At 46.1% G+C, this 13,937-nt stretch overlaps 1 protein-coding gene and 1 long non-coding RNA gene across 2 annotated transcripts; one reads left to right on the top strand and one right to left on the bottom strand.

The window, feature by feature from the left end:
• Window positions 1-3,934: 3,934 nt before the first annotated feature.
• LOC123402248 lies at window positions 3,935-6,182 on the bottom strand. The gene is made up of 3 exons (XR_006611249.1): window positions 6,143-6,182; window positions 5,758-6,057; window positions 3,935-4,318 (listed from the first exon to the last, which is right to left on the bottom strand). It is a non-coding gene; the product is annotated as an uncharacterized LOC123402248 (long non-coding RNA).
• Window positions 6,183-7,643: 1,461 nt separating this feature from the next.
• Window positions 7,644-8,236, top strand: LOC123405530 (defensin-like protein 124). The gene is made up of 2 exons (XM_045099184.1): window positions 7,644-7,829; window positions 7,961-8,236. The coding sequence occupies exons 1-2, from the start codon at window positions 7,772-7,774 to the stop codon at window positions 8,146-8,148; spliced, it is 246 nt and encodes an 81-aa protein (XP_044955119.1). The 5' UTR covers window positions 7,644-7,771; the 3' UTR covers window positions 8,149-8,236.
• Window positions 8,237-13,937: the final 5,701 nt, after the last annotated feature.

Here is a 13,937-nt window from a genome sequence, read left to right as displayed (position 1 = left end):
GATGTCTTCCGGGACATCCCTAATTCTTGGTTGCTTGGTACTCTTTGGATATTACCTTGGGGCGCCATGGGGCATCCCCAAGTTTAGGGTTTTACCACTCCTTATTCCTTCATCCATCGTGATCTCACCCAAAACTTAAAAACTTCAATCACAGAAAACTCAACAAAACTTTTGTGAGATCCGTTAGTATAAGAAAACCAACTTTACTTTAGGTACTATTCAAAACCTATTCCAATTTTGTTTTTGCATTACACCTACTGTATTATAACATTATCATGGCTAATACCCCCCTATACAAACCATAGAATCATCAAAATAAGCACACAACACAAATAAAACAGAATCTGTCAAAAACAGAACAATATGTAAAGGTTTGAATATTACTCATACTTATGTAACTCCAAAAATTCTGAAAAATTAGTACAAAGTAGGGAATTTGTATATCAATCTTGTGTAAAATATTTAGACACTTTTTACGCTTCTATCATTTTTGGAATTTTTTGTACTAAACGCAAAAGTTTTTTTCAACAAGTTCAAAGCAATTAACACCCCACATGATCCTAAAGGCTTTACTTGGAACAAACACTAAATAAACATAAAAAAACACAATCACAACAGTAGCGTAATTGTGCAAACACTCAAGAACATAAAGCAAAAGTGAAAAATAAATTTTATTCATTGGGTTGCCTCCCAACAAGCGCTATCATCTTACGCCCCTAGCTAGGCATAAAGCATAGATTTCAAGTATTGTCATCTTTAGTGATTGATCCATAGGTTGCCCTCATGATTGATTCATATGGTAATTTAATATTAGTTCTAGGGAAGTGCTCCATGCCCTTTATTAGTGGAAACTGAAATTTTATATTCCCTTCTTTCATATCAATCACGACCCTTATAGTACGCAAGAATGGTCTACCAAGAATTATTGGACAAGACGGATTGCAATTAATATCAAGAACAATAAAATCTATGGGCACATAATTCCTATTTGCAAGAATAAGAACATCATTAATTCTTCACATAGGCTTTTTAATAGTACAATCCGCCTAGTCCAAATTGAGAGAACATTCTTCAATTTTGGTAAGACCAAGCACATCACAAAGAGACTTCAGAATTGTGGAAATATTAGCACGCAAATCACATAAAGCATAGCACTCAATTTTATAAATCTGTATCTTAATGGTGTATTCCCATTCATCATATAATTTTCTAGGAATTGAAATCTCTAGCTCTAACTTTTCTTCCAAAGATTTTATTATCGCATCCAAAATATGTTTAGTGAAGCCTTTATTTTGTTCAGAGGAATTTGGTGAATTTATCAAAGATTGCAACAAAGAAATACACTCAATCAAAGAGCAACTATCAAAATTAAAGTTTTTGTAATCCGAAATAGTGGGTGCATCACCAGATAAAGTTTGGACCATTCAATCCCACTTTTATCAATTTTTTCAATAAGATTTTCACCCTCCAAATTGGGAACACCCTATAGCTAAAGTTGACTATTCTTCAGTTCCCTCATCATCAATTTTAACATTACTACACAGGGAAACAATAGAAGAAACACCAATCATTTTAATCTCTTCATCATTTTTATGAAAGCAATCACGAAACGCTCTTTCTAGACATTCTATTTTAGCTCTAAGCATAGCGGTTATTTTTTTACTTTCATCTAAGGAAACATATAAAGCATTAAATGATTCATTAATACCAACCTTAGGAAAAAAATATTCTTGAGATTTTTTACATCATGCGAAATTCTATCAATGCTTCTAGACATATCATCAATCTTATTCAACTTTTCTTCCATCGTAGTATTGAAGGATTTGGCGCATTGATAAATTCCTTAATATTACTCTCAAGATCAGAGGGTATACTAGCATAATTATTTTAAGAACTTCCAGGATACGCCCTAGGATTAAAATTGTTCCTATAATCATTATTATTAAAGTAGTTTCGTGAGACAGAATTCACATCTACGGAATCATTATTTTTCTCAATCAAACTAGATAAAGGAACATCATTAGGATCAATGGGATCATGTTTACTACCAACCAATTTCATAAGAGCATCAACTTTATCACTCAAAGCATCAATTTCTTCAATAGAATTAACTTTTTAACTAGTAGGAGCTCTTTTAGTATGCCATTATGAAAAATTATCCATAATATTATCAAGCAATTTAGTATCATCACCCAAACTAATTTCCATAAAAGTACCTCCCGCGGTGGAATCTAAAAGATTTATAGAAACAAAATCCAATCCTGCATAAAAAAATTATGATCATCCAGAAATTCAAACCATGAGTTGGGCCATTTCTTATCGTCAATTTCATCATTTGCCAAGTTTGGGAAACATGCTCATGCTCAAGTTGTTTGAGATTCATAATCTGATTTCTAAGAGAAATAATTTTTGCGGTACAAAAATTTTTTGTGATAAAATCATCTTTGCACTTGTTCCAAGAATCGATATTATTTTGTGGCAAAGAAGAAAACATAAATTTTAGCATGACCATACAAAGAAATGGAAACAATTTCAACATAGCAATATCATTGTTCACATCTTTCTTCTTTTGCATATCACACAATTCTACGAAAGTGTTTAGATGGGATGCGGCATCGTCACTAGGAGTACCGGAAAATTGCTCCTTCATAACAAGATTCAACAAAGCGACATTAATATCATAAGACTCTGCACTAGTGGTGGAAGGAGCAATCAGATTGCTAATAAAATAATTGTTATTGGTATAGGAAAAGTCACACAACTTGGTGTTTTCTTCAGTCGTTGTGATTATGCAAACAAGAACGCGAACAAACACGAGATCCGACAAGAAAACGGCAAACGAAAAGAAGGCAAATAAAAAGGCATTTTTTGTGAAGTGGGGGAGAGGAAAACAAGAGGCAACTGGCAAATGATGTAATTGCAAGGAGGTGGGAGTTTATGTGTAGGGGCCTGATAGATCTTGACTTGATCTTCCCCACGAACGGCATGAGAAATCTTGACTCCTCGCTGATTTCGTTGGCCTCCCTCCAAGCTTAAAGGGTGATGTAGCACAACGACAACGAGTATTTACCTCAGTTAAGAAACCAAGGTATCAATCCAGTAGGAAGATACATAAGACTATGTAAGTGGTGCATGCATATACTTCTATTACTCCGCTCATTGACCGTTATCCATCATGCATCTAGTGCATTAAGTTCATGGAGAAACGGAGAAATGCATTAAGAACGATGACATGATGTAGGCAAGATCTATCCATGTAGGAATAAACCCCATCGTTTTATCCTTAATAGCAACGATACATGCGTGTCTTGTCTCCTTTTGTCACTAAGATTGAGCACCGCAAGAACGAACCCATCACAAAGCACATCTTCCCATTGCAAGATAAAAGATCAAGTTGGCCAGATAAAAACCAAATATCAGAGAAGAAATATGAGGCTATATCAATCAAGGATGGATACAATTTCATAGATTTGATCATAAACTCACAATTCATTGAATCCCAAAAAACACACCGCAAAAGAATGAGTTACATCAAATAGATCTCCAAGAGACCATTGTATTGAGAAGAAAAACGAGAGAGAGAGCCATCTAGCTATTGCCTATGGACCCGTAGGTCTGATCTAAACTAATAAAGCATCATAGGAAGAGCACCAGTGAGGATGATGAACCACTCCATGATCGTGTTCCTCTCTAAAATGGGATCTAGTTAGGATTTCATGGCTTCTGGAACTTGCGGCGGCTCAAACAATTTCTCATCGACTCCTCTAGTGTTTTTGGAATATTGGGATATTTATAGAGCTCAGAGGCGGTGGAGGGGGTACCCGAGGCCCCCCACTAGCCATCAGGCCGCACCCGGGGCCCTAGGCGCGCCCTGGTGCCTAGTGGGCCACCTGGCCCTCCTGTGGTGATCATCCTTGGTCCCCAAGTTTCCTTCTGGTCCAAAACAATTCTCCAAAAAGTTTCATGGCATTTGGACTTCATCTGGTATTGATTTTCTGTAAAGGAAAAAAACAGCAACTGACACTGCACGCTATGACAATAGGTTAGTCGCAAGAAATGATATAAATTTGCTATAAAATGATCATAAAACATCCAAGAATGATAATATAACAACATGAAACAATTAAAAATTATAGATAGGTTGGAGACGTATCAGCGGGCGGTGCTCACATGCCAAGTGGCCCAAAGCCGATTGCCTTGGTTTCCAGCATGCGCAGTTCGGAGCGTGGTCAAGCTGAATCCATAGTATCGCCCGAGAAGGAGGCGTGGGGTATTATGGCCTCCCGTCGTATGATGATGGCCAGTGGGATATCCGGTTCTACCGTTCATTCGGGTAATTGGAAAGAGACTAGTTAGCATGCACGACTAACCGAATAATTTATAAATTGCTTTTAATATTAAAATTTTAGTATATATATATAGCTCCAAAAATATTGAAACACACACAATATACACATTACTTGCACTCCATTGAAAAATTGAAAACAAATGTATTCAGTGGAATAATGGAAAAATGTTTGGAGTAACATAAGACAAGGAGACCATGATCAACAACAAATTATTTTGCTAAATTGGATATTATCAAGTTGAAATTCATATCTCTTTTCAAATTCCACGTAAAAAGCCACTTGAATTATATGGAAATAAAATAATTCCCCAAACAGCATCGGAAAAATGTTGCACAATTCTGGAATAATCCAAAACAATTATCATTAAGGAAAACAACATCACCCTCGATGTTGCTGTGGACCCCAGCATCAAAACAGAGTCATTTTTGCATTTAAAAGTGCTCTTGAATTCCATGAAAAAATCCAAACATATTCCAATGAGCCCAATTATTTTTGTGGTCATTCAAAATACTGTAAGATATGTGTTGGACCATGTCACACATTTTTTCTATAGGGAATAGTTGCTGGAATTAAATAAAGCAGAAAATAATAAAAGAAAGCATAAACAAAAAAAATAAGAAAAAATAAAAAGAAGAAAGCTACTGGTCACTTAGGCCCAGCTGGTACAGGCTGGCCGGACCCAGCTAGGCTGGCCTTTCTTCCACCTCCCGACAGAGGAAGGGAGGCCATGGCGCCACAGCCGTCCGCGCGCGGATGCCCTCGCTGGCGAGCATCCCACGGCTCCCCCGACGCGGATAATGCCACCCTGAGCGTCTCTCCAACCCTAGCCTCCTTGTCGCCTGGCCTCGCGCCCCCAAGGAGCTCCTCTCCTCTCTTACGCCATTTCCCATGTCCGGCCGAACGCCGCCATGGCCATGCTACGGTGAGCTCGCTACCACCGCCCGCCTCGCTCCTCTCCGTCGAGCCCAGACGCTCCACGACATCCTCCTCGACCCCCTCAAGCTCTGGATCGAACCGGAGCACGACGCAGCTTCGCCCCGTTCCTCTTCTTCAACCTCGGACCCGAGAGCTCACCGTCGCCGATCTCTTCTCTTCGAGCTCCTCCGACTGCACCGGGCCTTTCCATCGACGCTGGTGAGCTCCTCTCGCCGCTCCTTCGCCTCTGTGCGCTCCCGTAGCGGTGGCATGTGGCGGCGGCGAGGAAACAGCGGGCATACAACTCCTTTGAGAAATCAGTAAATCACTAAATTTTATTTCACTGAAAGTTTCAGTGGGTGTTGCTAAGAAATGTTTCACACAAGCGCACCCAATGCACAAAAGAAACGGCATTGCTATCCCTAGGTAAAATCCTAAATATGAAAACTGCAAGCAGAAAAACCAGACCTCTTGTGGTAAATTGTCAGCTTACTTGTTAAACAAATTCGAGGGATGTGTCTGGCCGTCCGACATAGAAGCAGATGAGTTGCGCTCTCCTGAGGGACATGAGATCCCTGGGGAACTCCCTGAGCAGCTGTCACACACGAGCAAGAACGCTGTTCAGTTTCACCAGTCAACTTTGTGGCTCCTTCCAAATCGGCAGGAGAAATCATATGAAAGCCACCGCGAGAGGCAACCTGGACCGATCGACGGCCACCTCCGTGTCCCTGTCCTCGCCGACGAGCGCGGAGAGCGCCCGGAACAGCGCCCTCTCGTACTCTGTCGCCTTGCCCTTGTGGAAGCAGACGAGCGCACTGAAAGTCAAGGGAGGATTCGGAATGGGGAAAGGAGCGGACCCGAGGCAGTCGGTTGCTTACGAGGCTAGCGGCGGCGGCGGCGACGGCGAGGAAGGCGGCGGCACCGGCGCGGTCGCGCGGACCGACGAAATGCGCGGCGTGCAGCGCGGCGAGCGCGCAGGCAGGGTCGGCGGCCGCGGCGCTGAGCGCAGCGGGCCCGCGGCCCCGGCCGAACGCCATGGTCTGCGCGTACTAGTCGTCCAGCGCCGCTGTCCCACGCTCGAGGGAGGGGTGAGATCTGGTGAGATTACGTGCTGCACGATGGGTGGTGGAGGTGGAGCACGGTCAGTCATGGGAATTTGCTAAGTGCACACATGGATGTATTAGGTAAATGATGGCTGTTGGATTAGGATTTGTGGGACTAATTGTGTGATGTTGATTGCTTCGTGTATTTTGTTGTACTAATTGTTGGATGCACGTAAGAAAGTTTTCGTTTGCTTGTTTAATAGTAGTATAGATGACTGGAATAGACTTTGGGCAGCCCTTCCTTCGGTGCTACCGGACTATCCAAACACCTCATCCCGGCGGCTCTTGTCGATGGGGGGGACACAACATACGAGGCATTATGCCGGTCACCCACCATCCCCTGGCTCTCCCCCTTGTGGAAGGCCCCCTTTCCCTTGATGATTAAGATTTTCTATGGCAACTACTACGAGATCGCCACCTTTTGGGGACCAAGGTACTTAAGCGGCATGACCTCGGGGATGGCTAGTGCTCCTTATGCGCGCTACTCGAGACTGGGACACATCATATTCTCATGTACAGTGACATGGTTTTATGGACGTTCATCTGCGAGGCTCTGGCGCCCGACTCGAAAGCACCCGACCTCGCGGATTTCCTCCAGACGAGTGCTATCACCCCGGGGCGACATCGCCACATTTCTTAGCTTATTTTTTGCAACAATATTGTGAACTCTTTATACGACACGTATAATAAAAAGATGACTGGGCGCATCTTTCCGCGGTAGGCATGTAACTCCTTCAAATTTCTTGCTTTTCTGGAATACTGGCACCCGCTCACTAGGCAGCGCGACCGCGATCATCTTGGGTTGATGCTGGATGCGCTACTCGCCTCAGCGTGTCGATTGTCATCTTCGTAGGCCGCTTGGCGGCAGCCACTAGGTGGCTTTTTTCTCATTTCTCACATGTTTTTGGGCATGATTGTTATATTGCCCCGATCATCGTTTTTTAGCTAGTATGTGGATGATGCTTGTATGGATCGTTCCTCTATCAATAAAGTGGGGCGAAAATCTTATTCGAGATGTATCTGGAATCGCCAAATTATCAATACCGTTCCAATTCCAGAAAATTTTAGTACATAAAGTCCTAGTGAACGAGGATAATATGATCCCATCTATCCACGCACTGCCAATGTAATTTTCTGCACACGCGCATATCACTCCAGAATTCCAGGAATAAAAAACATGTAATATTGTGATAGAGTATATCCAATATATCTGACCATCAATGCATTTATTGTGTGCCCTCTTATATTTCCAAAAGTAACAAGCGCATCACCAATATAAAACCGGCCTGACTGGATCCACCAGCCTGGACAACAGAGGGAAGACCATCGCAAACCAAGAGATCAATCAAGAACAACCCAACCCAGCCCAACATACAAGGGAAATCATATCAACCGACGCCAAATATGAAGACCATCCATATGGCACTGCTCCTAGCCATGATCCTCGCCGCATCATCGTTAGGTACAAAGGTGTTACAAACTTACGAGATATTGATACTGTTGTCTTCATATATCGATACATACATTGCGAGTGCCTGCAGGAGAAATTCCAGTTAAGGTTAACGTGCTTAACTGAAAAAATGCGTAATGCAGGCGGCATGGCGGGCGAGGCGGTTGGCCCCAAGTACTTCCAAGACACTTGCTCGGCGGTGATCCCGACAGGTCCCAAGTGCGAGGCGGCTAAGTGCAAGGCGGACTGTGCGCGCCAGTTCAAGGGTGGAGTTGGTGGTTGCGCCGCCCAGGGTTGCCGGTGCGTCTACACCTGCGCCTTCCCAAAGTAGTATGCGACCTTGATGTAGCCACCGGGTCTGGCTGCTGACCAGTGATGAGAGGGTCATATATGTGCTTGTTATTATTCTTGAAATTTGATAAATGTTACGAGAATGCTAAATTCCGAACGATCGGAAAAAAAATGCAACAGATCCGAACGCACCCGTGCACCGTTGGATCCGCATCCCAAGCTCGAGACGCTCGCCACGGTTTAGAACCCGCAATTTTTTTTGGCTCCACCAGCTAATCCTGCATGTTTTGAGTTCCCTTTCCTTAGGGCATGTACATCGACACAGACGGATGGTGTCTATAACATATGTACATATCAGCTTTATAGATTGTCAAAAATATAATGCTAAAACAATAGTATCTGTTAGGCCGGCTGTAACAGTTCAACTATCCGTAAATTTCCCATCCATGAACCTGGTATAAAAGCCCACTACAGCCGACGAACTCGTACAACGGGAAATAAGCAATCTATAGGCAGCGTTTTGTCCGGAAACAGACCGTCGGTATTTGGACAGACAGCCTAGATAGTTTTTACCTTTATCTCTCTTCCACGTCATGTATTTTCCTACGTGGTATGTGTTACAGACAACTGACTAGATGACTTTGTATATGCCCTTATGTGTTGCACGGATTTCTTTCTCGTTTTAAACTGGATTAGTGCACGTCCTTGTGCGTTCTAATTACGGATTTCTTTCTCGCTTTAGCAGATCCCGCATGTTTTTTTTATTTCCTTTCTTGTGCGCCATAATTAGGGCGGAATTTATTTTCTCGTTTTAATAAACAGATTAATGCACGTCCGTCCCATTTTAAACGTAGTTAATGTTGATCTCTTTCCCACCTAAGTCCAAGAAAATCAAAAACTTGCTGCATAGCGTAGGAATTGAACACACAACATCAGCATGGATTCTCAAAGTGACAACCAACTAAGCCAACTAATTCTTTTGTGTATACTTTTTTTTTTTTGCATAAACATGGGAGTTTTATCAATCAAGTGGCAATATATCCTCATAACGTGAAGGACATCTGCTCATCCATATCGTAGTACACGACTCAATATGATTACAATTTGCCATACAATCTAATATCCTATTCTGAGCTCTAATGATTTTCTGAGGAATAAACTCCCTACCAACCATTGCCGCCTTGATTTCAACTACCAAATGTTCATAAGCTGAACGAGACCAATTATCACCTATGAGTATTGAGAGAACCTCCGAGATATCTGCTTCAACCATCATTGGACGATCCGTATGTTGTGCAGCAAGAGCCAAACCTTGCATAAGCTCATGTGCCTCACTGCAGTGAAAAATAACTCGGTATGCAGAAAATATAACTGAGCCATCCTCCCAACGTAGGATCATATTAACACCCGCGCTACCATCCTGTCCGGAGAAGGAACCATCGACGAACCGAGGTGTCCATCCTGATGGCGGTGGTGGCCAGGGGGAAGCTCTTCATATGAGATTTAACCCCAAAAAAAATGAGTCAGGGCAACTGAAAAATTGAACCGGCAATCTCACAACTATGTGCTCAAGTTCCATCACACATCATTTAAAATTCCGTTAACTTCTCTATAAATAGCATGATAATTCACGCATCATAGACTTAATAACTTGCATACAAACACATTGATAAGTTTTCATCCGAGATCTTTTTCTAAACATCTTAGGGTATGAAGAAGTTCAATAAGTAGAGATTTATGTTTGTAGTATATGTAGTGAAGGTCTTGTTCTGGGTGTGCATGAGGTCTAGGTTTAGCATCACACCGGTACGGGGGAGAGCTATGTCCGCGTACACGTGGATCCAATTGAATTTGTGTTGGTGTCTGTTCTTTGATGAGTTTAGACTACTTCGTTGGTATTTTGGTAAAGATTTTCTCGTTCGATGACCTGTACTTGTAGAGGGCCATCCCAAGCTTAAGTACGTTCAAAGTCATGACTTCTCACCTTTCTGGATGACGACTCATGTAGCTTTTGAAAAACTTCTGAAAGCAAACAAGTTTGTGCAGGTATACGGTGGCGGTGTTGCTACTTTAGTACGATTGCAATGTTTATGTTTTCATTGAAGCCTCAAAATTATTTCATATTGCAACGATTGTTACACAGGAAAAATCAGCTTCCCAGAATTTTAGTTGTAGTTCTTAGTAATAGAAGTTACTCTGTAATATTTTCACTTTATGATCCAAACAATATTTGTTGAGTTTGAACAAAGTTGTAGGAGATTAGGGAAAAAAATCATGAAATGGGAAAAAGATTGAACAAGATGCCGTAGGGTGGCTTATCTCATGGTTTGGGGCCGACGGGCGTCGGCGGCGTCTGGGAACGGGTTTGGACGCAAGACACATGACGCCGGTGTTACCAGGTTCACGGCCCTCCGATAAGGTAATACCCCTACGTCCTGTCTGAGTGACTATACAGGGTCACGGTACAATGGTGCTCCTGAAGTTGTATCGATATAATATTCGTGTGTGTTAATGCGAAGGGAACCAGCCCCTCTCTCGGGGGGATGGGGGAGGCTTTATAGTGCAGCCAGAGTGTTACAGTGTTGAGGATAAGATCGCCGGTGGGGCCTAGCCGTCAGCCTCTAGCCGGCCGAGGGGGGGGGAGGCACCGGCTGCCGGGTCTTGTCGTAGGGCCCGCTGGCCTGCACAACCAGCGGTTTATGCGTCGGGCCGCCAGGACGCGTGCGCGGGAGGTATGAGGGCTACAGAACCGCGCCGTCTAGCCAGCGTCGGGGTCGTCTAGGCCTCCTGTAGCCATGCTGGCTAGACCATCATCCCGCTACGCCCCTAGCCTGTGCCAGGAGCCCTATAGCCATGAGGTGTTGTCTTGTCGGCGTACCGTTGTACGACTTGATGGGACGGAGCAGTCTGTCCGGCTGGCTACCGACCAACCGGCCGTCTGTACTGCATCCGACCGTTGGGGAGGAGGGCCGGCTACCGTCAGCCGGCCGTACGTATGGCTCGAGGGGTCCGGCTATCTCCAGCCGGTCCTGTGGGTGGGCCGGTTATCGCCAGCCGGCCCAGGGGGCAGGTGGCCCCCTAACGGTCTTGGAGAGTGATAATCCCCGCCTTTGGTACACCCCGGGGTGGTACCCCCGACAGTAGCCCCCGAAACCGTTGGGGTCCGAAGGTTTCAGACGAGGGGGGCCAGCAGTTTCATCCCCCTGACCTGAAGGAACTTCTTAGCTAGACGGCCACGTCGCGCAAGCGACTTCAGACTTTTGCTCGACCTGGGTGGCGCCTGCCTGCGAGGTAGCCGGACTGAGCCACAGCTGACCAGGACGCAGCCGGCCCAGACGCCTCGGTTTCTATGCGGGCCAGCCAGGCCACGTGGCGGACGGAGATGAGGGGCGGGCCCGCCATTACTCGCGCGACTGGACAGCTTCCCAGACCCAGCCAGACGTGCCTCGGCCCGCCCGTAGATTCACTGCGGCCGTTTCCGTCCGTTGGGATCGTGTGCGCGATTAATGCGCATAGATCGTGGGGGGGAGTGAAGGAGATCGTGGCGCAGTCGATCCACTCGCCCCTGGTCTCCCTCGGTCTTTAAAAGGGGGCAAGGGGGGGAGCAGTTGCGGCCATTTCTTCGCCCGTTCCCCCATCTCCCTCGAGCCCTCCTTCTTCCTCCTCCCGCTCAAAGCGCTCCTCCGTCTCCGAGCTCCCTCCGCGCGCCCGCAGCGCTCATCCTCCTCCGCTCCTCAGGCTCATCGTCGGTGTCATCGGAGATGCCGGACCTGCCCTCCGGCTCGTGAGAGGGCTCACTCATCACCCCAGCCCACATCGACTACGTCCGCCGGACGCGGAAGTGCGGCAGACCTGGTCGAGGCTCGTGCGCCAAGAGACGAGGTCTTGCCGCAGCGACGCTCGCCATTGTGTAGGGAGCTTCCCCCCGGCTCCCCCCCCCCCCCCCCCCCAAACACACACACAAAAAAAAGGTAAATCACAACTGATCGTTCAACTGTTTAGCAGTTGGTTGTTAGGCAAGATAAAGCTCACTAAACGTGATGATCTTTGCGTGCATGACTGTGAGATCCGTCAAACATGGATATATGTGCTATCCCAAGGGATATGACATAAAGGCCGACGTAAACTGCTTGAAGCTACTCATAATGAAAAGTATTATATATTATTATCATGCATTAATAATAATGTATGATACTATAGTTATAATGCATAGTATTATAATAGAGTAGTATTATATATATATTATATATTATCATCAATGCCATAAGTAATATAGCATTTAACATAATACATAATCTATTTATATTACTTTAGCCTTCTCCTTTCCTTAATTCTCTATCACATTAGTGTGTTTGCTATTTTTGAATGTATAATACTTCCTCCGTAAACTAATATAAGAGTGTTTAGATCACTATTTTAATTATCTAAACACTCTTATATTAGTTTACATAGAAAGTACCATCTAAGATACCATCACTATGGCCAGTCGGAATTGTGGCTATGGAATCAGCACATTTTTCCTTATTTAGTACCGTATTGGTTTGTGAAGTACTCTTGTCACAAGAAAACAACTTTCTAGGTATCGATCGTAATAGGCACATGGTGCGGTACAGAAACGAGTAGATCCAAAGTATTTGTGTCCATGTGGAAGGTAGAGAAACAAAGGGACGCGACAAAAAAGCCAGGCGTGCCCAACGAGTCTGACTCTTGAAAAATAAGAAAGCAAATGCTAATTGCACATGAATAGTACGAATGCGCTTAGAGCAACTCCAATGTCGTCGTCGCCGTTGGTTTAGGTCTGCGCGGACACAAAAGTCGGCCCAACGCGTCGACCCAAACGGACGCGCGTCCGCTTGCCGTCCGCTTAGGGACCCATTCTCGATCTAATTTTGGGCCGGATTTGCATTGGCGCGGACACGAGACAGACGCTCGCACACGCGCCTACTTCTCTCCCCGGGTCCGTCGGTCGGTGGCGTTCACCGTCATTTCCCCCCATTTTCCCCCAAAAACCCTCCCGCCCGCGCGCGCTTCCGCCCACGCCCACTCCCGCCCCGCGCCCGCCATGGACGGCGACCTCGACCTCGACCTCGACGCCGCAGCCGGCCTAACCTCCCTCGCGTCCGACAAAGGCAAGCCTCACGCCCCCGGAAGGTGCTGACGGCCGAACAACGGGCAAAGGAGTCGGCCAAGAGGAAGGACCGGAGGCACGCGCCGGGCGCGAGGGATGAAGCCATCGCGGCGGCCGCCGCGCAACCGCAGGTCACCAACGTCCGCATCGCGGCGGCAACGAAGGAGGTGCTCTGCATGTTGGGGTTAAACCCTAGCCAGCACGGCCTCGTCAACACAGCCGTGGCCACCGCGGTCAGCACCGGCTCATCCGCCTTCCCTCGTGCGCTGCTGCCCGACTCACCCCGCGCGTCGTCTTGCAACCCGGTGCCCGGCTTCCACGTCTACCCGCAGGCCTCCCGCCTCTTGGGGGAGTGCTCGGCCGAGGTGAGCGTGGTCGCGCCTTCCACGCCCGCGCCCATGACCATCAACCTCAACGCCACACCGGTGGCCGTTGGCTCGTCATCCGGAGGCGCGAGGAAACGTGCGAGGCAGACGCCAGCCGACCAGCTGTCGGGCGCGCGCAACCTGTTCGGTGGAATGTGGGTCGCCGGCAACAACGACTACATGCAAAACATGATCTTCGAGGGTGGTGCGCAGGCCGCTGGCTTCGATCCGGACGAGACACAAAGCCAAGATGGCCGAGGCTACAACGAAGATCAGGCCGCCTGTCGTGGTAACGATTCCGACAATAGAAAGAGGGTAGGATAACGGAGCATGATC

Source organism: Hordeum vulgare, chromosome 6H (assembly GCF_904849725.1).
Source record: "Hordeum vulgare subsp. vulgare chromosome 6H, MorexV3_pseudomolecules_assembly, whole genome shotgun sequence".
In the NCBI taxonomy this organism is placed as follows: Eukaryota; Viridiplantae; Streptophyta; class Magnoliopsida; order Poales; family Poaceae; genus Hordeum; species Hordeum vulgare.
The sequence above is the reverse complement of the archived record's forward strand: the minus strand, read 5'-3'. Positions and strand labels throughout refer to the sequence as shown.